The 23,024-nt window shown below is 43.5% G+C and overlaps 1 protein-coding gene across 1 annotated transcript in view; it reads right to left on the bottom strand.

Moving 5' to 3' along the window:
• Nucleotides 1-23,024, bottom strand: part of KIT (KIT proto-oncogene, receptor tyrosine kinase) — a 56,371-nt gene that overhangs the window by 30,218 nt on the left and 3,129 nt on the right. The window contains exons 2-3 of the mRNA XM_086746451.1: nucleotides 7,056-7,295; nucleotides 3,172-3,450 (exon numbers count right to left, since the gene is read on the bottom strand). Of these exons, the coding sequence (XP_086602577.1) occupies nucleotides 3,172-3,450; nucleotides 7,056-7,295 (519 nt within the window). The remainder of the gene's footprint in view (nucleotides 1-3,171; nucleotides 3,451-7,055; nucleotides 7,296-23,024) is intronic.

Genomic DNA, 23,024 nt, shown 5'->3' on the forward strand with positions numbered 1-23,024 from the left:
GAGCACAGCAACTTGCATGAAGAAACTTGATGTTGAATTGTCAATGCCATGAGAGCGATTAAAAAGCTGCACTCTGGAACTGAAAACACAGTGAGGATCACTCACTGAAGAATCACAGCCTAGCATTAACAGCAACTTTTAATTCCCAATTACTACAGCTGACGCAAAGCACCATCCAACAGGGCCATGAAAAGCCCCTGATGGACAACCTAGGAAGGACAGGTACAGCTCAAGGACTTCCGCACACCTGCCTCTGAAAGCACCACAACCTCTGCTCACAGCGATGGTTCACAGAGGTGGCTAGAGCCCAGACCGTGGACAAGCTTGTCACCCAAGAGGTAGGTGGTTGCAAGCAGTCATGGGCTAGCTGTATCCCTGTTCTGCTCCGGGGTCTCTTTTGTCAACAGTCAAGTATATTTGAGGATGATGTGTCTCTCATCCCTGCAGAGCTCTTCAGCTCTTCCTCTGTTCCCTCCACAGTTTGTTTTTCTGTTTTATTCATCCTTTCTTCAAATTTTCCTCATTTATGAGACCCCAGTGAAGTTTCCACTAGGGTTTTTATGCAGGAAGACTCACTTTCAAACCGCAAATGCAACATACATCAGATAAGGCCTTCCAGACTCTCTTCCTGCCTCTGACACAGGCTTTGTAGTTGTTTTAGGTAAATTGTAAGAATCTTAGGAAAATGCCATGCTTTTCAGCTATTCATACTTCAACAATAATGTTTTCCTCATGTTCTACAGAGGAGAACAAAGGAACATGTTTGCTCTCTTCACATATAAAGGCTCAAATAAAAACCTCCCCCCGGCATTCAGCAGTACCCAAGAGACAGGAGGAAGCCAGTGCAGAAGGCATGCTGTGTTCTCACCCGCCAGCAACATCTACAGACAAGCAAAAAAAAAAAGAAAAAAAAAAAGCTCTAAGTCCATAAAGCCCCTCATTGTTCAGAGAAGGGCTGGATATAAACACTCCCTCTGAAATCGTTGCAGGGCTGATGTACGTCTGAGTACGCCTGCACAGCTCCCAGTTTCAGGGATGCCTCTTCTGTCTTTCTGCACCAGAAGCTCAGGCCTAGGGGTCTGAGTGCCACGGTTATGACCACAAAATCACTGCCTACCAAAGGGTCTCCAATACACTTACGTCTTCAGTCAAGGAGAAGGTAAGAGTTTTACCTGGAGAACTCGATAAGGACTGAATGCTACAGCACAGTAATTACAGCACTGAGGATGACAATGCTGCTTCACTGCTGATGGCCTCCAGCAGATGCTTCCCACTTACTGCACACTTCTCCCTCAACAGAGAACGTGGGCAGAACATCCAGGTCCCACCAGCCACTTACAGCTGCCCACCATGAGTGAGTCTCTGGTGATGGATGTCAGGTCAGCACCCTCCCATCTGAAGTCACCGCTGTACCGAGCAAGTACAGACTTTTATCTCGTAAAAAAGCAAAATAGTCAAATACTAAAACTTGCACTCTCCTATGTCAGAGAAATGTCAGTTATGTCAACCAACTGCTTTGGCCATCACTGAAAAAATAGTTGGAAAAAAAAAAAAACCAAACCTTGTTACAGAACAAACAACAGAGACAGCAAGAACAGACTTGACTTTTGTTGTCAAAGGGGAATGCCAGAGATGCCTGTACTGATTACGCTTTTGTTCTCTTCTCATTAATTGAAATTTAATATTCATTAAAATTCACTATATCAGAGTTTCCAAATCACCAGGAAAAAGACTTCTTCAATTTGCCACAGCAAGCTGCACACTTGAGAGGGCCCCTGCTGCCTACCTGTAGCCCCACCACCGAGGACAACGGCACTGGGCAGATCACACAGCCTTCACGATGCCGGCCTCAGCTCCTCACGCCTAGCACCACACAGGCAGTGAGGGGGGAAGCACACCAGCCCGTGGCCCAAGCCATGCACCCCCTCCTCCAGCAGTGGCCTCAGCAGCACCGCCAACGGCATTCCGGACGGCTGGATGCCTCTCAAAGCACAAAGACAAAAAATGCAGCCCCAAAAAATGCAGCAAGAAAAAACCAACGAGACACCTCAGCCACCTGAACAGAAATGCAGTTGCAGCCAACAGAAGTTCTGGTACACAACCTACGCGTGGGCACGGACAGGAGATGCTCCCTCCCCTGACCTCACTGCCACCTCTGCATCGCTGAGACACGCTCTCAGCTGCAGCAAGGGGTAACTTCATCCAAAGAGCCCCAGAGCTACACAGAGAATAAACTCATTCACTTGCCCCTGAGGAAACGCTGAGCCAGCCTGGCTTGCTGAACCGCTCCCTCCACTTCTCTCCCCTGTGTTTATACAGCAGATTAATGACACACGGGGTAAGCTTAGGCTCCAAAATGCCCAGACAAAACCAGCCTGTAATGCACCACACAGCCAGGCGTCGGGCTTCAACACCTTCCCAAACCCACTTAACCACCAACCCTCGGGCACAAGGGCATGTGAATGTCAAGGTAGGGTGTTATCCACAGATCTGCAGAGCTACGTGGTGCATCTGGCAGCTCAGCAACAACACGCTTCTCATCATGATCTGGGCACATGGCTGCATCCCATGATGATGGAGACAAACAAGGGCCCTCTGCTCCCCCAAGCTCCGCCTCTCCACTTAATTCCTTTTCTTCAATGCCATCAATCAGTTCCTCCTGCTGTCACTTGTGGGCAACAGACTGAGTCAGGCACCCAAATCTCCACCTTGCCTGCACAAACCTGTCCAAACCTCAGGGCGCTGGTTTGTCCTCAAAGTTTAACAGACAAGCCACACTTCTTAGAATGGTGAAAACAACATCTGGAAATCACCAGGAACAGAAAATAAAAGCGATCATGGATAAACCGGCTCAGCACAGCCACAAGCCAAGTGTCACGAGATCAACATGTGCCCCGACACAACTTGCCCTGAACAAGCTTCCTAAGCCCACCACCTTCCTTTGGACAGTCTGCAGCGGCCACAGGTGCCACATAGTAATCCCCTGGTGCACAAGCACCTCTGGCTTTGAGTAGGAGAAGACTCCAAAAGCCTCCAGAGGAGATTACCACCTCCAGCCTCCCCATGGCAAGATCAGGACACAAGGTGAGGCTTCACAGCACTTCCCGTCATCTCCTGGGAGGTGAAGGGTAAAATCAGGTGCTCTACAAGAAGGCAAAAATCTTGTGTTACCTGGCCTCACATTCAGGAAAATGTGCTCCGATATTTTCTCAACTCCATTGTGCTTGGCCAAGCACTGGTAGCAGCCCTTAAACGACCTCTGTACATTCTTTATAACAATGCCTTTCTGGGGATTGGGAATGAATGTCATATTTTTGGGGAGAGGCTTGCCATCGCACTTTCTCAGCGTGAAATTTGAAACATCTGGATCTGTTAGCGGGCACACTAGCAGGATGTCACTGTCTTCTTTTCCGTAGATCAGAGAATCAACAAGGAAGAGCACGTTTGGATCTGTGAAGAAACGCAAAGAGCTGTCAGAGAAGGTGACATTGCACAGGGAACTTCTGATGGCCCTAACTCTGCAACTAGGCACTTACATCAAAGAAAGTTTTGTATTCAGCCAGTAAAACCCAGTCTTACCCAAGTCATATTTACTGAAAGTAATTAAATTTTGTCTTAAAAAAAGCAGCACAACTGGAGATGTGCAGTAGCATTCAATACCAGACACACTAAAGAATCATGTGCACTAAAAATAATCTTACTGGTTTTTTATTTGGAGATGGAGATTTTTTTTTTTACCTTGTTTAGCTCCGAAATGTCCACTTTCCACCCCCAACAACAGTAAACAGATTTTCACAGACCATTAAAAATAATTCGTTTTCAGCTAGTGGCAGTGCTGTAAGGTTTCATGCCCACAGGAGGATTTTGAAGAAATTTATGAGCAAATGGAAGTTGAAAAGCACCTAAATTATGGTTTTCACTTCTGTAAAATATATAATCTAAATGAACACACATCGCTACCAGAGGAAGCACCAAAAAACTTCTCTCTCCCCTCCCTGAAAGTAGGGGTTATTTTTAGCCTCCTTAGAAAACAACTGGCCATATAAACAGCATATCTAATCGAAAAATCATCATGTAATCTTTTACAAGGTAACTTTTCTAAAGCATTTAATCTCAGCCAACCACAGCACACAAACATACAGTACTTTAAACATTTTTACAGCCAAAGTCGAAGCCCATGATAGATAATGAACTTGAAATGCTAAGAACCTGGCCATTGATAGCAAACATAAAAATAAAGGATGGTGTGGTGACAAACACTCTGTAAAAGCTTATTTCAGCTCCCATCTGCCCTCCCTACAGAGAAGCATGAACTAGAAATGTAGAAACAGAGAGAAAAGTTTTCTTTCTTTTTTGCAAACTCGCTTCATACAACTTGAATGATTAGAGATCAACAAACGATGACTTAGCAAGGAAGACTGAGAGAATTTGATTATGATGATGGACAATGTGTATTTGGTGTAAGACAAGAAGTATCAGGCTGAAAATGAAGCACAGAACATTTACGTTAGCAATTAAGAAACGGTAAGTTGAAGCTTGCTCATCACTGAACAGAGAAGTTACTGGCTGGTTTCTAGCTTAGAGTGAGGGTGTAGATTTAACCTCATTTGATACTGCCATCCAAGAAGCCCCCCACAAACTAAAAGCTTTGAAGCATCAGTCTAGGACTAGAGGATGGGGACTAACAAACAAGCAAGTAAAGCATGTCTGAACAGAACCAAAGTGTGATGTTTTACACACGGAGATACTTAGAGAAATGCTATGAATAGCTGTCACTCCTGAGCTGGAAGAGCTCATGTAAATGTCCCTGCTGACAGAGAGTTAACTGATTGGTTTCTTCTCAGGCCACTTTTTCTCCAAGATGGACACAGTCAAGATATCTTCACTATACAGAAAGTATGGCTCCTCGGGGGGCGGGGAAGAGACATTTTTGAAAACAGAAGAAAGGAACAAAAACCTGTTTCACTAATAGCTGAAACTGCAGGGAAGGTCTTGGCTAGGGTAAGCAGAACTGCTGAGGTCCTCCCCTCCCATCTTCCATCCCCCTCTGGAAGGGAGACACCACAGTGAGAAGATATGAAAGGATTTGCTGTAGGGAATACAGGCACAAACAAAGCTGCTCATGGTCATGTTCTTCCCTTCACAGCTTTCCAGCCCAGGTACATCTTGGGTAGCACTAGCTTTCCGGGCATACCTCAGGTTTCCAACCCAAGATATGGTGGTGCTTACCACTGCTTGCATCTGAAAAGACTTGAGATCAAAATCAAGAGATTTTTCTCTTTTATGTAGGTGTCTGAACTAGCTTGATCATCACTAAACTTGCTTAGAAAGGGACACAATACAGGCACCTTCTGCGAAAGCAGAAAGATGAAAGAGGTAAGCACCTACAGTCTATCACACGTCATCCTTGGTCACAGAAGCATAGACAATTTGTTTTTAGTAGATCCAGATGGACGCAAGAGATACACAGCTGCCACCATTTTATGTGTCACCTGGGACTACGCAGGATCGAGGTTCTTGGTCCTGTTCTCTCTTCATTCCCAGCTTTATAAGCAGAAAATTTATGGGTTGCTTGTGGCAACCCCACAAGTAGTTGAGCTCATGGAAGCATCTTCAAGGTGATGTAAGAGGTCATTAACCCACAGCCTATTGCAAAATGATGGCCAACTGGAGAAACACACATTTTACTACCAGGAACTTGTCAAAGTGAAGCTTGCACGTTTTTAACACAATTAAGACAAAGAAATTACCAACATGTTGCATGAGGGCCACACAACTTCTCTGATGCTTTGGTAATCATGCTCAGTGGGAGAGTTCCCTGCTATCCTGAGGTGAAGGAGTCACTCACATAATGGAAGGCACAAACACCTCTATGATCACAGCTGTCTGAGATAATTACCACGACCTTCAGGAAAACAGTCACAGTAGATAAAGTCAACAATGTTTGTCACATACAGGTAAAATACATGCCAGATTTCCTTTAGTCACAGTCTCAGAGAAACACAAAAGGTCAAGAAAACTCATCCATGGTAGCTGCATGGCTATTTGGACAACTTGGGAGCAGTTAAAGAAGCACTCTTTAAATTGTGTGGTGACTACATCAGATATCTTCCCTTGGGAAAATACTCTTTACTGTGCTGTGCTGTAATCTCCCTGTCTTGGAGAACAACCTTGCAGTAATGGTCATAGGATGGGCAGGGTTCAGAGGAGGCTCTTTGAGGCAACCCCTGCTGGACAAGGAATGCTGTGTCCAAGAAAGTGGATGCTGTGGGACTGTTTTCAATCAACAGGGAAGAAAGACCACCAAAGCTATGTGAAGAAGCAGTAAAATAACTGTCTTCCTTGGAAAGGAAAAGGGAATGCCAGGCATGGTAAACTGCCAGCCTGAGGGCAGCTGATGAAGCCACAGATGAGCAGCCAACAAAAGAAGATCAAAAAAACAGAAGAAAACACTGGAGAAAGGAGAAGGGTAATAAAGGATTGGGAAAATAAGTGAAAGTAGAGGCCCTTTTTCCCCATCTGAGACATTTCTGATCAGTCACAAGGTAGATCAAGAGTTGGAGGCAGAGGAATCATTGCTGCCTGCTGGCTCACGCCTGAGAGTGTGGCCTTGAAAAGCCAAATCTTTTATCTAACTGCCTCAATAAATAAAGAGCTTGGGGCCAAACCTTACATGACTCCATATTGATGGATGGCATGGAATTAAAAAGACATTTCTACATACTGCTTGCTTCCTCACAGTACAACTGACTCATACAACTGATCCAGCTCACTTGACTAGCTTCTAGAAAGACAGCTCAGGTATATTTCAGCACAAAACAACAGGGATGTAAAGACAACTCATCCAGACCTTTGCTCTGGTGACAAAGGCCACTGCAAGCAAAACTGGGAGTGAGTTTTCTTTCTACTGGACAGGGAAGATGATTTCTTCTATCAAACTATATTCTCCCTCTGTACTTCAAACTCATTCCCTCCTCCAACATTTACTGTCATATTATTTCAGGAGTGGGAAGGGCAGAGGGGAAAGCAAAAATAATGCCTTCATTGATATTTACCTTTAACAAAAACATAAAAAGAGGTGACAATACTCTCTTTGCTTTTGCATATGTATCTGCCTATGTCTCTGACTGTTGCATTTTTGGTGTACCACTCTTTCTCATTGGAACTCCTTGCTTTTGCTGATGGGTTCGAGTTCTGGAAAGTCCAAGTCACAGGTCCATTCTCATTGCATTTCAGCCTTAATTCTTCCCCTTTATTCACAACCAGTGAAGATTCTTCATGGGACAGTGAACCACCTGGACAAAAAGAAGCACAAAATACAACGCCTGTCAATACAACACTCTCTTTTTCCCTGCAGCAAAATTGTTATTTATAGTTGTATATGTGCAGTTAATATTTTGGGAGTTATTTCTTAAAAATACTAAGCTGCAATGGCACTGTGCAATTCTAGAGACACCTTCTGCCTTGTCAGACCTTTGACACACAGAGCAAATAACCACCGCAGATGTAAACCGGCCTTTAAAAAAAAACATTTGAAGCCACTTTCAGATGCACCAGTTTCTGCAATGGTTTGGCTTTTGAATGGGAACAGACCCAAGCTATTTAAAAATTAAATTCAAGAACATATGAGCCTGATTCTACATGGCAGCACTTTTAATCATTCTTTGTCATTTACTCAGTATGTTGCCAAGAACTAAAGTTTCCTTGCTCAACAGCTATCTTTTTTTAACTGCTCTCTCATGTATTCAGAAGCTCTACTCATGCTCTTAGACCGGAAGTGTCCAGTTTAACAAAGGCATCAGTACATGTTTTCAATACTTATTTCTTTAGTTGAAGGGCTAATTCATCACCCGTTACCTCCAAAAAAACTTTATGCAAAATATTCTTCAAGCTTCCATCCCAACGCTACCAAATTATTTTTACCAAGGTACAAACCTCCTGGTCACCAAAGCTGCCCTGAATGATCTCTTATCTTCTCTTTCACTGAACATGCCACAATACAACTTTTAAAAAGCTCTCAGAAAATAAAGCTGAGTAAAATTAGCAGACTCAACTCACAATTCCCAACTACTTCCCACCTTACACTGCGTACTTGGAGAAAGAAGTACATTTGGGCTTCTCTGGCTCCACTGTTAAAATAAGTCAAGCAAGGGGTTGCTGAGTTAGCACACCTCTGATGTGAAAGTCTTAGCAACCTAAAAAACGGAGTTCATGAACGAAAATGCAAATAAATTCTCACTACCATGGACCTACTTGAACATCAGAAGAACACATGCAAATATTGACGGGGTCCTGCAGGAACAAACCCTTCTCTCCTTTCAGAGTCCTTAGCTTGTTAGCTTATGTCCCTCTCACATGAAGCATGGTTGTACAAGATGGTACGACATCCATATGTAGCAGCAGAGTCATGCCACTCTGCATTCAAAAACACACTCTGTGTCTCCTTTCAGAGCCGAATTTCCCTACCCACACGGATAACAACAGACGTTCAAGCAAAACAATCGGATAATTAGTTGCAATGAGGTTATACACTCCAGACTTAATTCACTCATCTCACAGCTTTAGTTGTTCTTAAACTACACACTGGATTAAGAGCAGGTCAGGTAACTGCTCCTTTTCCTGACAAATCCACCCCAGAGTAGGAAGCAAAGGACGGTCAGATTATCTGCAGAGTTTAATTACTTGGTCTGCGGCCTGGCTTTTGGAGACAGCCCTTGCTCTCTACACATCTCGCTCGGATTAAAATTTATTTATCAGTGCTAAACCCAACAGGCAATCATTTTTCCACCACCACCAGAAATTTTCCACGTGAGGTCCACTAACCCTGCATATACACTTCCATGACTGAATGCATAAACAACCATATTAGAAATAATATTTACCAGAAAAAGGCAGAAAACCCCCCACTTTTAATTTCAAATCTGCTACCTCAAAGTGCAGGTGTGAGCCTGAGCCATGACAGAGCAGCTCAACTGAGAAGAGCAGAAGTCCAAAGTCTGAGGAGCACAGGTCCCAGCCAGCAGCAGTTCTGCAGACAGGAGAGCTAGAAAAACCCTCTGCCTGGGACAGAGAGGGGCCTGACAGCAGGGTAAGGAGAGGCAAGGAGACCTCTGACATGCAAACCCCTCAGATCAGAGAAAGCAACTTTCAGCACGTGAGAAGGCAGAGGGCAAAGACCTCTGACAAGGAAAGACAATGCAGGTACTTCATGGGGATGTCTTTGGAAGACTTCTTTGCCGCTTCCCACAGGCCACGGGGTGCTTCAAGCGACAAATGACATGAGCTGCATGAAACAGCTATATACCCACCATGGGGTTAGGTCCTCAGAAAAGTCAGGGAAGGCTGGGATAGGAGAAGATTGGGGCATCTTGCACTGGCATTACTTCCTGCCTGCACCCAGCAAGGCTTCAGCCTGGGCCCTCGCAGGGGACGTGGGCGCATGGCTGGGCTGGGATGGCCCCCACTGTCCACCCCCTGCCCCACCACCAAGAAGCACACGAGCAGCCTCAGCAGCACTGCTGGCACAGCATCTTGGACGGCTGAATGCCTCTCAAAGCACAAAGACAAAAAATGCAGCCCCTACCCTCTCCTTTCAACAACAACAAAAACCAACAAGACACCTTGGACATGTGAACAGAAATGCAGTTGCAGCCAACAGAAGTTCTGGTGCACTACCTACGTGTGGGCACGGACAGGAGACACTCCCTCCCCTGACCTCACTGCCACCTCTGCATCGCTGAGACACGCTCTCAGCTGCAGCAAGGAGTAACTTCATCCAAAGAGCCCCAGAGCTACACAGAGAATAAGCTCATTCACTTGCCCCTGAGGAAACGCTGAGCCAGCCTGGCTTGCTGAACTGCTCCCTCCACTTCTCTCCCCTGTGTTTATACAGCAGATTAATGACACATGGGGTAAGCTTAGGCTCCAAAATGCCCAGACAGAACCAGCCTATAATGCACCACATAGCCAGGCTTCAACACCTTCCCAAACCCACTTAACCACCCAACCCTCGGGCACAAGGGCACGTGAAGGTCAAGGTAGGGTGTCATTAACTGGTCTGCAGAGGAACAGGACAGATCAGAGATAGCAGTCCATAGCTTAATGTCGTAACTCTCCTACCATACCAAATGAGTGCGGATCCAAACACATCACTATGATGTGTGCAAATGCTGACCCTTTCCGTTTCTAAAGACTGGCTCTTTAGTCCTACAAATATCCATCGCCACACACATAGCACAGTACTGTGCAGTTAGACCGGATGTATAATAGCCATGTCTTATTGGGGATGGAAAATTTCTCAAAAACCGACACCACTTGTATGACAAAACACACTCTGTGTCTCCTTTTAGAGCTGAATTTCCCTACCCACACAGATAACAACCGACGTTCAAGCAAAACAATTGGATAATTAGTTGCGATGAGGTTATACACTCCAGACTTAATTCACTCATCTCACAGCTTTAGTTGTTCTTAAGTTACAAACAGGATTAAGAGCAGGTCAGGTAACTGCTCCTCTTCCTGACAAATCCACCCCAGAGTAGGAAGCAAAGGATGGTCAGACCATCTGCAGAGTCTAATTACTTGGTCTGCAGCCTGGGTTTTGGTGGGAGCCCTTGTTCTCTCCCCATCTCCCTTGGATGAAGATTTATTCATCTGTGATAAACTCAACAGGCAGTTCACCAGCTCCTGTTTTTCTATCACTACCAGAAATTTTTCACATGAAGTACATTAATCCTCTACACAAACTCACATGAATGAACATATAAACAACCTTATTTAGAAATAATATTTGCCAGAAAGACTAAGAAAAACATAATTGCATATTTTTATGCAACTTTTGTGACTTTTAGAATCATAGAATAGTTTGGGTTGGAAGGGACCTTCAAAGGTCATCTAGTCCAACTCCTCTGCAAGGAGCAGGGACATCTTCAATCAGATCATGTTGCTCAGAGCCCCATCTAATCTTGAATGTTTCCATGGATGGGGCATCCACCACCTCTCTGGGCAACCTGTTCCAGTGCTCCACCACCCTCACTGTAAAAAATTTTTTCCTTATACCAAGTCTGAATCTGCTTCCTTCTTTTTAAAACCATTATCCCTCATCCTATCACAACAGGTCCTGCTGAAGAGTTTCTCCTCATCTTTCTTATAAGTCCCCTTTAGGTGCTGGATGGCCACTATAAGGTCACCCCAGAGCCTTCTCTTCTGCAGGCTGAACAACCCCAACTCTCTCAGCCTGTCCTCATAGGAGAGGTGCTCCAGCCCTCTTCTAGTCTTTGTGGCCCTCCTCTGGACCTGCTCCAACAGATCCACGACCTTCTTATGTTGGGGGCTCCAGAGCTGGACGCAATACTCCAGGTGGGGTCTCACGGCAGCCTTACCTACTCTTTCCCCTAGGACTCATCATACCCACGCAGGTTAGGAGTTCAAAATTTTGTAGCATTTATTATGAGGACTATCTAGCAAGTTGGTGGGAAGTTTTTAAAGATGGTAAGCAACACAGCAGAGCATGACTCCGTCTCGATGCACAAGAAATACATTATGTACCAGAGCTGGGGAAAGAAAGGTGTAGAGCGAACTAGAACACTGGGCACTCCACCACAAAAGCCATGATGTTCTAGGTGAAACCATCACTCATATTTTGAGACAATCTTATTATGGTTCCTTTACACAGCCTACAAATTCTCAGCAAAACAGTTTACAAATTGAGTTAATGCCTTGTGCAAAGGATTCCCACAATCTAAAGCTTTTTCTCTGTTGCCTTCAGAAAATGTGTCTTCAAGAAAAGTATGGCAGTGTAAAAGCAGGTTGTAAATGCAAGAACTATCAGATGTGCTTAGTATTAAGCACTTAACTATTGCCTGTTTTAAAAGATAAGAATTAAATTGGTGCTTAGAAAGATGGGAATTACTTTGTATTTCCTTTTTGGAGGAATAATTAAGTAACAGAAATCTGAGAATTTAACCAACAACTTGTAATCCAGTGGACTAATCCCCACAACATGTGTCCATCTGCTTTCTCTTGATCTTTTCTCAGACTGCTAACGTCTCACGTCCGAGAGCAAATTTGTACCACACCTGAGACAGGACAGGGCTCCTCCTGGCCTGCTGTTGCTCTTGCACATGCCAGTGACACAAATCCAAAACCCTCCAAACACAAATGAGCATAACCATGACAGTAACACTAATAATTTGGGAATCAGTTGTGTTGGCAGGATATACGCCAGGGATGGGAAGAGATTTCCAAGTGCTGAACCCCAAGGGATTTGAAGTCTGCTACCTCCTCCCAGGGCTCCATGTCCACTCCATGCAGGATGATGACTTTACCAGCCACCAGTGGGATTCTAAACTCTCTGAGCACCAGGATGGAGAAACTCATGGCTACATCTCCACTGAAAATCTCCAGGTGGAGGTGTGCAGCCTTACTCTGTTATCTGACCCACATCTGGACACACCTCCACCCTCTCTCTATCTCCTTACGCCTTGGAAGAGGACCATTAGGTGGACCATTACCTCATTATTCAGCTGAGTGTCACCACCTCTGTGAAGGCCATCTGACCACGGGGACCCCACAGGACAAAGGGAAGTGAGGAAACCCACCCTCTGCCCCCATGGCTCCTGCGGGCTAGTAGGGGCACATGATCCTGCTGTTGGTCAAGGGCTGTGGATCCCACTGCAAAACACCCAACACTCTTTGTAAACTGCATAGCCAGAGTACCACACTGAGTTGTTAACAAGGGTGACTAGCAGGTGATTATTTATATTAACAAAATATGTTTATTATGGCAAATATTTAATAATTAAATAAATTCAAATAAATAATAAAGAATAAATTTTTTTTAAAAAGTAAAACAAATTGCAAAGCTCAGAGCTGGAAAGTCTAAGGCCCGTTTTGGATATTCTGAATTTGTGTCTCACAGCTGAAAAGAGTCACTTCCACTATGCTAGCTTCTCCCTGTAATATAACAAATGTAAGTTAAAAACTACAATGCTGGGATCACTTGTGCACAAGGCTGTGTAACTGAAAAAAAGAAGCAGAATATATGAATATATTACAAGCAGCTTCCTAAGCCCTAAAATGAAGGGAGAGGGAGGAAAGGGGGGGGAGTATGGCAGTTGTGACTTCTGCATGCAGAAGGAACATCTGGAAAACTGGGCTGGAGGAATTAGAAAACTAAACAGCTCTAGATAATACTGATAGGAAATGCAGGTCAAATTGTGGGGATATGATTAAGGACAGCAGAATGCTCCTGTAACAATTAAGGGATGTGCAAACAAAAAAAAGCTTTGGCTAAGGAGTGCACCATCCTGGGGGAAAAAAAAAAAAAGTGTTATGCGGGAGCTTTTCAGCCTGAGCCACAACATCGCTGTAGCATGCAGAAGCACATCAGGTACAGGTCCACATCCCGCTCACAAGCACCTGGAGACCATCTCCAGCTGCCAAGCAAAAAAAGGACGTGGGACTGCCATGGAATAAGATGAAGAGCTAAGCACCATGGATTTTATTCCCAGCTCTGCCACAGATTTCCTGCACAGCCTTAGGCCAACAGGTTAGTCCCTCTGTGGCCGTTTCCTCTCTCAACTCTTATCTAAACATTAAAAGGAAGAAGTTGTTTGTGACAGCTCTATAGAACAACAGATTGCTTTCAGAGAAAAACAAAACAAAACAAAACAAAAAAACCTGCCTTATCCCACCCCCTTCTACATTTAACTTATCTCAAACATCTCCCAAGACAGGGTCACAATGCAGCTTAACAGTACAGCCACAACCTGCTCACGTCCAGCATCAGCCTTTCTGCCAAGACCCAAGGACTGGCAGCGACCCGCCAGCGGCTTCATTCCCACCCAGATCCCTTCTCTTTGCCTCTCCCAAGGCTGCAACACACTGTGTGAGGGCACAGCAGGCTCTTCTGAGTTTCTGCCTCTTCCCCTCATGCTCCTCCGTAACCTTCACAGTCATCAGCCGTCCCCATGTAAGCTGTACAAACACTGCACAACAAAAACGATGACCTGACCACGACCTGATCCTGACCATGATTTCTAAACCAGTTAACGTATTTCTATAACAAATGCACCGAGGAGCTAAACCTCAAGGGACAAAACGTCCGCGACTTTCGTGTAAGATGTCATGATTGGCTGGAATTCAAGAGACAACTTTCTTCTCAGTGCCTGCTCATTCTGGGCACTGGGTTCATTCCAAGGGCTATCACACAGACCTCACTCACCGCATTTTTCAGTTTCTCATCTACAAGAACATAAGAGAGCAGAAGCGAGAGATATGCTTTATCAGTTAAAGCAGTAGCAGTGTTGTAGATGCAATGGTCTGGGAATATCAGCAAGACATGGCTTGCAGAGAGGTAATATCCTCTTTCAGCGTACCCAGCACTGCTGGAAAAATGAACCATATTTTCAGATACACGAGTCTCCTGCAGGTCTGAAAGAAAAGCAGACACAAAAATATCCCTTTTACACAAGTCCTAGCCAGAAGCCCGCCCGGTCGTTGCCTTCTTCAGTATTAGCTGGTCTGATGGAAGTGTATCGCCTTTCCAACTCCATCTCTCATTTGTTAAAGCCACTATGACACTTGACATATGCTGTGATGGAGATGAATTTAAAACCTTTTCAATTATATTTTCTTTGTCCTGCCATTTCACGTCCGAAGGAAACAAATAAAGTGTCAAACTCGCATTAATCACACTGAAACAACTTTAATTTACTCTGATGTATAAAATCTCCCAGATTTTTCAAAGGAGAGATGCTATCACATGCTTATTTGCTTTGTTCCACTTCGCTAAACAGACACATTCCCTTATGCTAGATGAAAAGTTTAGCAACGGCAAATGTCAATTTAAAATTATTTGATCTGAAAGCTGCATCAGACCCCTTTCAGCTGGGCTGCGGGGGAAAAGGCTAGCATTATAGTCTCTTTGCTAAAGAAACCATTCACAGCAACCTCTATGCTAGTGTCTTCTTCAAAGACACAAACCAAAAAATACCAAAAATGTGATTGTCCCCTGCAAGCATCATGGACTCTGGGCATATATGAATGCCACAAATCCTTGACAGAAACGCTGACCGGCTCCTCTGCCCCAACTTCATCCTGGAGACTGAAAAATAATGTAACTGTCATTGGGTATGTATTAGAGGGTCTAGACTGATCAGGTTTCCCTGCAGAACTAAGTGGTTTGTTTCTAACCCATCTGACAGAGTCAGTGCCATCTGCTGACCGACAGATTCAACGCCATGTTTCCCAAGCAGAAACGCAGAGCTCTGACACTTGCTCTGAAGTTTTGGATCCTCAGGGGCTGTACGGAGCAGAAAACCAGTGGGGAGGATTAGTGGGGGCTTTGGCATTTACCCAGCTGCATGAGAGCAACTGCTGTCTTCTCGCCGAGCCTTCCCACCCCGGTAGACCCTTCACCCTGAGTGGGCAAGGGGGCAGAGGAAGGGCACTGTGGAGGGCAGAAGGCAGGAGCTCGGCAGCCCAGCATGCAAAGGCATAGACAAACCGACCCCAGCTGCAGGCAGCATAAAGGAGAAACGGGTATCCCCCAAGACAAAGAGCACGTGTGAAGGCAGCCAGCGGATTCCCACCCATGACAAACCCAAAAAGAGGAAGTGGAAGGAGGCTGGAACAAAGGTTGTCTTTATCGTCTGTGGAGGCACGAGCATGGGGAACCACGGCGGCAGCTGGACCTTGGCTGTGGCTGTGAGATGCCCCCCTTTGCAGTGACACCCCACGGGAAGCTTTCAGCCCCATGGTTTGGGATTACTCCTATGTCGATCTGCCTCACTAAACACCTCACACCCTGGGACAGCACTTCACAGGACAAGTAAGAGACGCTTGGTGCTTACCTCTTGCAGAGGAAATAGCCTAGGCAACAGAGAAGACACCCAGCCTCACCTGAAGAGAGGTTATGCACCCCTCTGAACGATATGTCGTTAATCGGGAACAGCCAGCATCGGAGGCAGGTGGCAAGAAGACAAATCCAGCCAGCTCTCCAGCCCCCGCACATCCCACTCTCCAAGAGAGACATTCACAGGATCTTCCTGCAGGACAAGCGCGAGCACCTGGGCTGATCCCCCTGCTTGTGGGTGGAAGCCAGCAGATCCTCCCGGCGGAGGGTCTTGCCGCAGCAATTAGTGGCAACAGCTAATCGCGCTTTGCTTCCTTACTTCAGAAGCAGGCTTAGCAGAGCCCATTCTGCACATGACCTCCAAAGCAAACGCCTGAGAGCCGCCCTATCCATGCAAATGCAACACTCCCTCAAGGCAAGGGGCTGGGGAAAAAAACTGCACCTTACAGAGACAGACACGTCTTCCTCTTCCCCGGCTGCTTTGTCTTCCCTTGCTGGGGTGAGGAAACTCCAGCCGCGCAAAAAGGCCACTTTTCCTGCCTACCAAGGAGCTTGCCCTTTCTGATCAGCATGCCTTACACCGCTAATACAGCTTAATAGAGGCATCTGTCAAAGCAGAGATGCAGCTAAATATAATTCCAGTTTAGCACACAGACTAAATGGCCACAGCAGGATCAAACGTCATGCTCCTTTCCATGGCTGGGTATGACACCCTACTGAATCCTCTTTTTGTGGGAAGTCATGGCTTTGGGGCTTTTTCTGTTGTTTCAGGGTTTGGGAGTTTGTTCTTGGAAGGAGCACCATATGCACGACAGCAGTCTAGTCACTCATATTGAAGTGCTATCAGCAACAACCTATTCCAGGCGATCAGTTCATTTTATTACAGCAGGAATCCACAGGCAACGCACTAATGAGCAAAACCAAACCCAAAGCATGATTGATCTATCAGATTTTTTTCAAAAGGAATGGTCTAAGCTTAAAACAACTACCTGCTAATTCTTATTCACAGAAAAGTACAGAGGACACATAAATATATATGTATGTACACGCATACAAGTAAGGTTTGCAAAAATGAGCAACTGTTTGCCACAACACTTGTCAGCACTGAGATTTACACATTTAGACCGATCCTTGCTCCTACTGAAGGAGCCTTCTTCCCACTAATTTCCAAAATTATTTATTAACCAGCTGTTCCCACAGTTAGTTTTATCAGCTGTTAGGCACATAAACAAACAAATTATAAAGTAAGCATGGAGAAAGATTAGAAGGAGAGAAAAAGTGCTGTAATGCACAGTGTATTCAAATTCAGCTGTCACTCATCCAGTCTACTCCTTTAATGGCTTTTTCTTCTCACTTCTCTTTGCTGACATTTACATTAAAAGGTGCAGTATCTTTCAACTTCCATTTTGAATGAATGTTCCTTGTAATGAGCAACAGGGGCTTGAAAGCATGTTTTCTGAAACACATTGAAAAGGTAGCTTTAATGAAGAGAAATGAGAAAACTGGAGAACAGTGAATCATTTTGCAATCTGAATTAATGCCTATTTGGAAAAGGCTCAACTGAGGAAGGAGATATAAGACTTTCGGCAATGCAAATTCTAATTATTTCAAATCCTGGCAGAAATTTTATCAAATAGTAGCAATTTCATTAAAAGGTGCACTGGTAATCATCTACATAAGGCCTCCAGAGAGGAAAATATACCAATAATTGCATAATGATGTTATCATTGCTCTTACAATGGACCACATTAAACACCACAAAGAGGAGCACTGCCTTTTACTTTCTCTAGATATCTAGTGCAGTACTTTTTCCTAGAAGACCACAGTAATAAACAAGACCTTCAGATTAATAAACATGTGCACCAAATTTTGCAGAAAAGACACAGCTAATTTTTACGTCCATATTACTTTGTATTCTCTTTTCCTTCACTTAAAGAATGGACAGATTCATGAGAAAAGTGCTGAGTTTAGTAATAAGATAGCTTAAGTATTAATAGAGCTCTACTACCAAAATACAAGTCATTGCATCACATCATGCGTCCCCATAGCACACAGATCCATTTAAGAAGTGGATTTTGGAGTATGTCTGTATTTGTCCATATAAATTATCTTTACCTATTCAGTTATTTTGAATAAGCCTGCAATAAATTAGATTTCCTTTGACTAACTTGTGCACAAACTTTGCTGCTAATTAGGATGTTGTTAGAAAATCCTTGTAAAAGCACTGTCTTACAAACCTAATAACTGCATTTTTAATGTGTTAGTATTCGCACATGACTTCTGAAACTGTGACTAGGACTACTTGTTGAGGATTCATTGACAGGTTCTCCAGAACCTCCTAGCGTGAACAAATCTCGCCCCAAGTAATCACACCAACTCCCAGCAAGACCTATCACTGATGTTGGCTTGGAAGTACCTTGAAAACAGAGACCTAGATATTTTTCTGACAATCCAGTTTTATTTTTCCTAGTCCTTTTCTGGAAAAGAGATACATAGCTCAGCCACTGAACTTAATCGCCAATGTCAGCAGAAGTCCCACTTACTTATTTTGCTTGCAAATTGTACTGTATTTCCCAGTTTACTAATAAGCCCTAGCATAAATCACACATGCATGGCATATATAGCTGCTTATTGAAAAAGTGGTCCTCCTTCCTACCCCAAGAGAGACATACAAGAGGGCATCCTGCTGTGAGCGTGGTCGGAACACCTGCCTAAGCAGGGAATCCCATTTCAGCATCACTCCTGATGATGGCATCTAGGTTATGGGAGGAGACCAGAAACCCGGGGTTTACTTCTACTCCTTCCATTCGACCTCTTTTATTGTGCTGCGTACCTCAAATCCTAGATATGATGATATTAGCATTGCTGCAAAGTCAGCAATTTTCTGTATAATACCTGGAAGTTGGACGTGCTATGGAATAGGAAACTTCAACAGCTTGTGTTACAATGAAGACTACTGGAAGGAAGCTTTTATTTTGTTGAAGGTAACACAATTTCTTTTCAAAGTTAAAAAGTTATGCTCATCTAGGCATAGCATGCACTTCCATGCCATATCAAGTAGCAAAGAAAGAGTCAGGCAGCAGAAGTAAAGAGAATCAGGCAGTCACTAGGCAGCAGAAAATGAATGCCTCAATACCAGGTCCTAGTGCAGAAAAGCATCTAAAGCATAAAAACAGAACCACTTCAGGTAGAAATAGCCTATTAAACTGCATATTTAGCCTAATCTTGCATCAAAAGTAAAAATGCAGCATTTTTATAATGCACATTTTCCTTCTGAAAAGTAAAAATATTCCACAGTAATTTTGAAAATACAATAACATAAATTTAAACTTAGAACTCCTCTAATCATTAAAAAGAATTAAAGGCAAAAAAAAATTACTCAAGCCGTACATTTGCTGCCAACATTTTAAAGATAATCAAACTATCTAATTCACGGAAGTCAGCCGCTGAGCACCTCTAGGCAGGTTGTGCCGCAGTGATAAACCAGCCTTTGGCATCTGGAGTTTCCTAGCAGGTGCAGAGAAAATATTTATTTCAGTTCATTCAGTACAACTCAATTAAGCAGCTAGCCCATTCAAAGAGGAGCTACTGACCAGTAGTTGAAAAAAAACCCATGAATGTTCCTTTCCATTGCCATTCTAAGAATAAAAAGAGGATAAGATGAGGACTAGTTCTAAAATTTTTACAGCATAGTGATTAGAAACCACCAGATTTGACTACAGATAGGCCTTTCAGACATTAATTCTTTATTTCAAAACATTTCTCAATGAGTTTTTTCTTCTGAATTGGCTGGCTTCTATGCGGTGCTATTTATCTAACGGAAGAACATGTCAGAAATCTAGTTTCCTTCATTGTAATCGATGCAAATCATCAGTAAAAAATCAATTATCTAATACAAGAAATGTCAACACTTCCTAGTTTCATATTAAAACCTACATATGAAGAATCAGAATACGTGTATATATAATAAGCTACATAATTGCTTAAATACAGGCATGGTGATTAATCAAAATAAGTATAACATTAAGTGCAAAGGCTATATTTAATTAAAACTATCTCAATGGTAATAAAGGAGGTTAAACCTTTCTTTACAAAATGATTAAGTACAAATGCAAAACAGTTAAAATGAGGCTTACTGTTGGCTGATTTAAATCATGATTAAAATCAGATTTACAATGCTTTGAATCAAATTGAAGCACACACTACACAGACAAGGAACTATTTTGTTCAACCTGGAAGCCCTACATTTGTTATCTGGAGTCAGATGTCAATTTTACATATCACATCTTCAGGAAATGCAAACAATTTGGAGAGGGCTGAGAAGAGGAGGAGGAGTTACAAAAGATGCACCAAAAGAAAAGGCTGAAGAGAAGTCAAAGATGTGACATTAACTATTAATGTGCAAAATGCAATTATAAAGAGGATGGTTCACTCTATCCACCAGAGCAGGGGAAAATAAAGGACGGAATTAAGCGACCTGCAAGGGAGAAGGTCTCAGGAGAAGCTTTTGAACTTTAACAACTAGTTATGCACTAGAAAAAACACGTGGTGAACTCCGCACCACAAGTCTGCCTTAGAGTAGGTCAGACAAAAATCTTCCTGGGAAGATCTGCTCCATCTGAGCCGGGGGAGAGCAGGGGACAGACCAGATGACCTCCGCAGGTCTCCTCCAGCCCTACTCTTACAGTTCTGCGGGAGCTTCCTACGGCTTACTCTGTCTCCTAGAAAATCAGCCACGGGAGGCAGGTGAACATGTGAGAAAGTCAGACTTCATTCAGCAAAAAATGAAGTTTCCAGTCCTGAGGGCTATGGACAAAAGCTTCAGCACGTGATGTCGGTGCACCTATTAACTCCTGGACAAAAAACAGATTAAGAGAGCCAAGAGCAGGTTTTTAATCTCATGATACCCTTCAGCAGGAACCTAGTTAGTTCTGGATGGCCTAGTTATATGAGTACCCAAACCATGCCTACTACGCAGCTCATTGGGACCTTTTCCCCCCCTCTGAAACATGCAGGCTCTGAATGACAGGTTATAACCAAGAGGTTTGATTTCTTTTTCTGGTGTCACTTTTGCACAAATCTTTCCTATAACAGAAGTCCACTGCATGTCACGAAAAGCTCGTTCATCCAGCACCAGCAGAGGAGCGCTGCTTAGCTTGAGACAATAACGGACAGGAAAGGAAAGGAGATGAAGGACTAACCTGGCATTTGCCAGGCTTCCAAAAAACCTGTAAGAAATGCATCTCTCTGACTTCCAAATTTCCCTGCCACAGTTTTTTGTCTCTTCTTAAATCAAATCAGCCCATGCATCCTCTTTATCACTCAGATTTACAACTGCCAGCGCCTATCTGACCAGCGAATTCTTCTCTGTATCAGATATTTAATGATTATGCTACATAATTATAGACTCAGCTGTCAGATGAAACTTAAAATCATAGACATTTAATGCTGTCAGCCCCCCAGTGACAAAACCTCCTGTAGCTGGTAATGTTACTAAATTATGCTTCATTTCAGTTACAATTTCCAGGAATGATCCGTATGGAGCAGCCCAGGAGTTGCATAGCATGATAGCAACGTTAGAAACTTTTCTGTTCTTTACATGCTTGTTTGCTGTAAAAGATAATATAACCAAGAGCCTTACGTACTGTGCAAAAAAATCGGTTGTGACACGAAAAAGATCATTAAAAATCCATTTAAAGGTATATCTGAAAACGTATGTTTTCAGAATAAATCAACATAATCCCCAAGAGTAAATCCGCTGAGGGATTAACATTTACTCTGCTTTCTAATTGGTATAACCTAGAAAACAGGAGTCGCGTTCTCCCTGCAAACCCAGATGTTTACACTCCCCTTACGCTTTTATCACTAACGGCAGCAATCTTGGCCGGTGGACAAACAACACACTTCGGCTGCCATTATGTTTGGCAACGGGCCAGGCAGGCTACCCACACACATAGAATTACGTTCATCTATGACTGTTTGCAGGGTTCACTGTCAAAGAGGGTCCTTTCAGAAAAAGCCCTCCTGGTTTCCTAAATGTCCCTGAAAAAGCCAAGCACAATACTTCTGCAGTAAAATAACAGAGAAGAGGAATAATAATTTTAGAACTCCCTTTACGCCAAGTCCTAGTAATTTGTATGTGCATTCTCTTCAGATTTCTTTTTTAATAAATGTCCAAAAGACGTAACGCACTGAACTCTGGATCACCACTTTCATTACATGCCTTTAGCATCAGCTCTCCCCTTTCGCCTAAGGTGACAATGAACACCTCAAGCTCTATTAAGACCGAAGAGACTCAACTGAGATTGCTGAGTTTGTGAAGGACAGAAACAACTGCAAGTTGTTTCTTGTGCAGGGGAATATTCAGAAGGACACTCAGAAATCACAAAAAGGCAAAGATTTACACTTAGAGTGAGAGGGTACTTACAGTAAATGCAATGCATTAGGATATTAGACCTCATTTCCTCTAGCCGTTCTCCGAACAGCTGAAAGAGACTTAAGGAAATGAGTCAAAATCCTGGAAGATGTTTGTACTAGATGAAAAAGAAAACAACATCTGTAAAATCATGTGTCACATACATAGAGCAAGACAATGTGCAATGCTTGATCTCTGCAATGGCATTCATCTTCACGGACAGAGAGAAATAGCTGAGAAGTGGCTTAACCTTGAGCAATTACTGCCTCTCTCCTACAATATTGATATGAGATTAGATCGTTTGTCATGTATTGTAGATAAACATACATGTTGTTGAAACTCTTTGACGCTGTGTGGTTCTTGTTTCATCCAGAATTTGTTATTCCTTACCTTCAGATTACAACAGAGTGTTTACTGAAAGTTCAGGCTGGAAAGCAGCTTTCCTTCAAACTACAAATGCGTAATATTTGGTATTTAGCTTGACAGCTCCAGATATGCCTTTAAAATCTTTCAAATAGCTTGCAATAACAACAAATTACAGATCAGACAGGAATCCAAAGAATATAGATGTATCATTAGAGTTTCTCACAAAGCACAAGTTTCACTAGGAGAAATTCCTACCACCTGGAACATGACTCAGATGTTCCTCCTAAGACCTGTCCCAGCTCCTGTTTACACGTGCTAAAGACATATCCTCTCTGATTCCACCTGCGTCCTGGCACAACAAGTCCCTTCTGGAGGTGACTCAGGATC

Source organism: Chlamydotis macqueenii, chromosome 4 (genome assembly GCF_036417535.1).
Source record: "Chlamydotis macqueenii isolate bChlMac1 chromosome 4, bChlMac1.mat, whole genome shotgun sequence".
NCBI lineage: Eukaryota > Metazoa > Chordata > Aves > Otidiformes > Otididae > Chlamydotis > Chlamydotis macqueenii.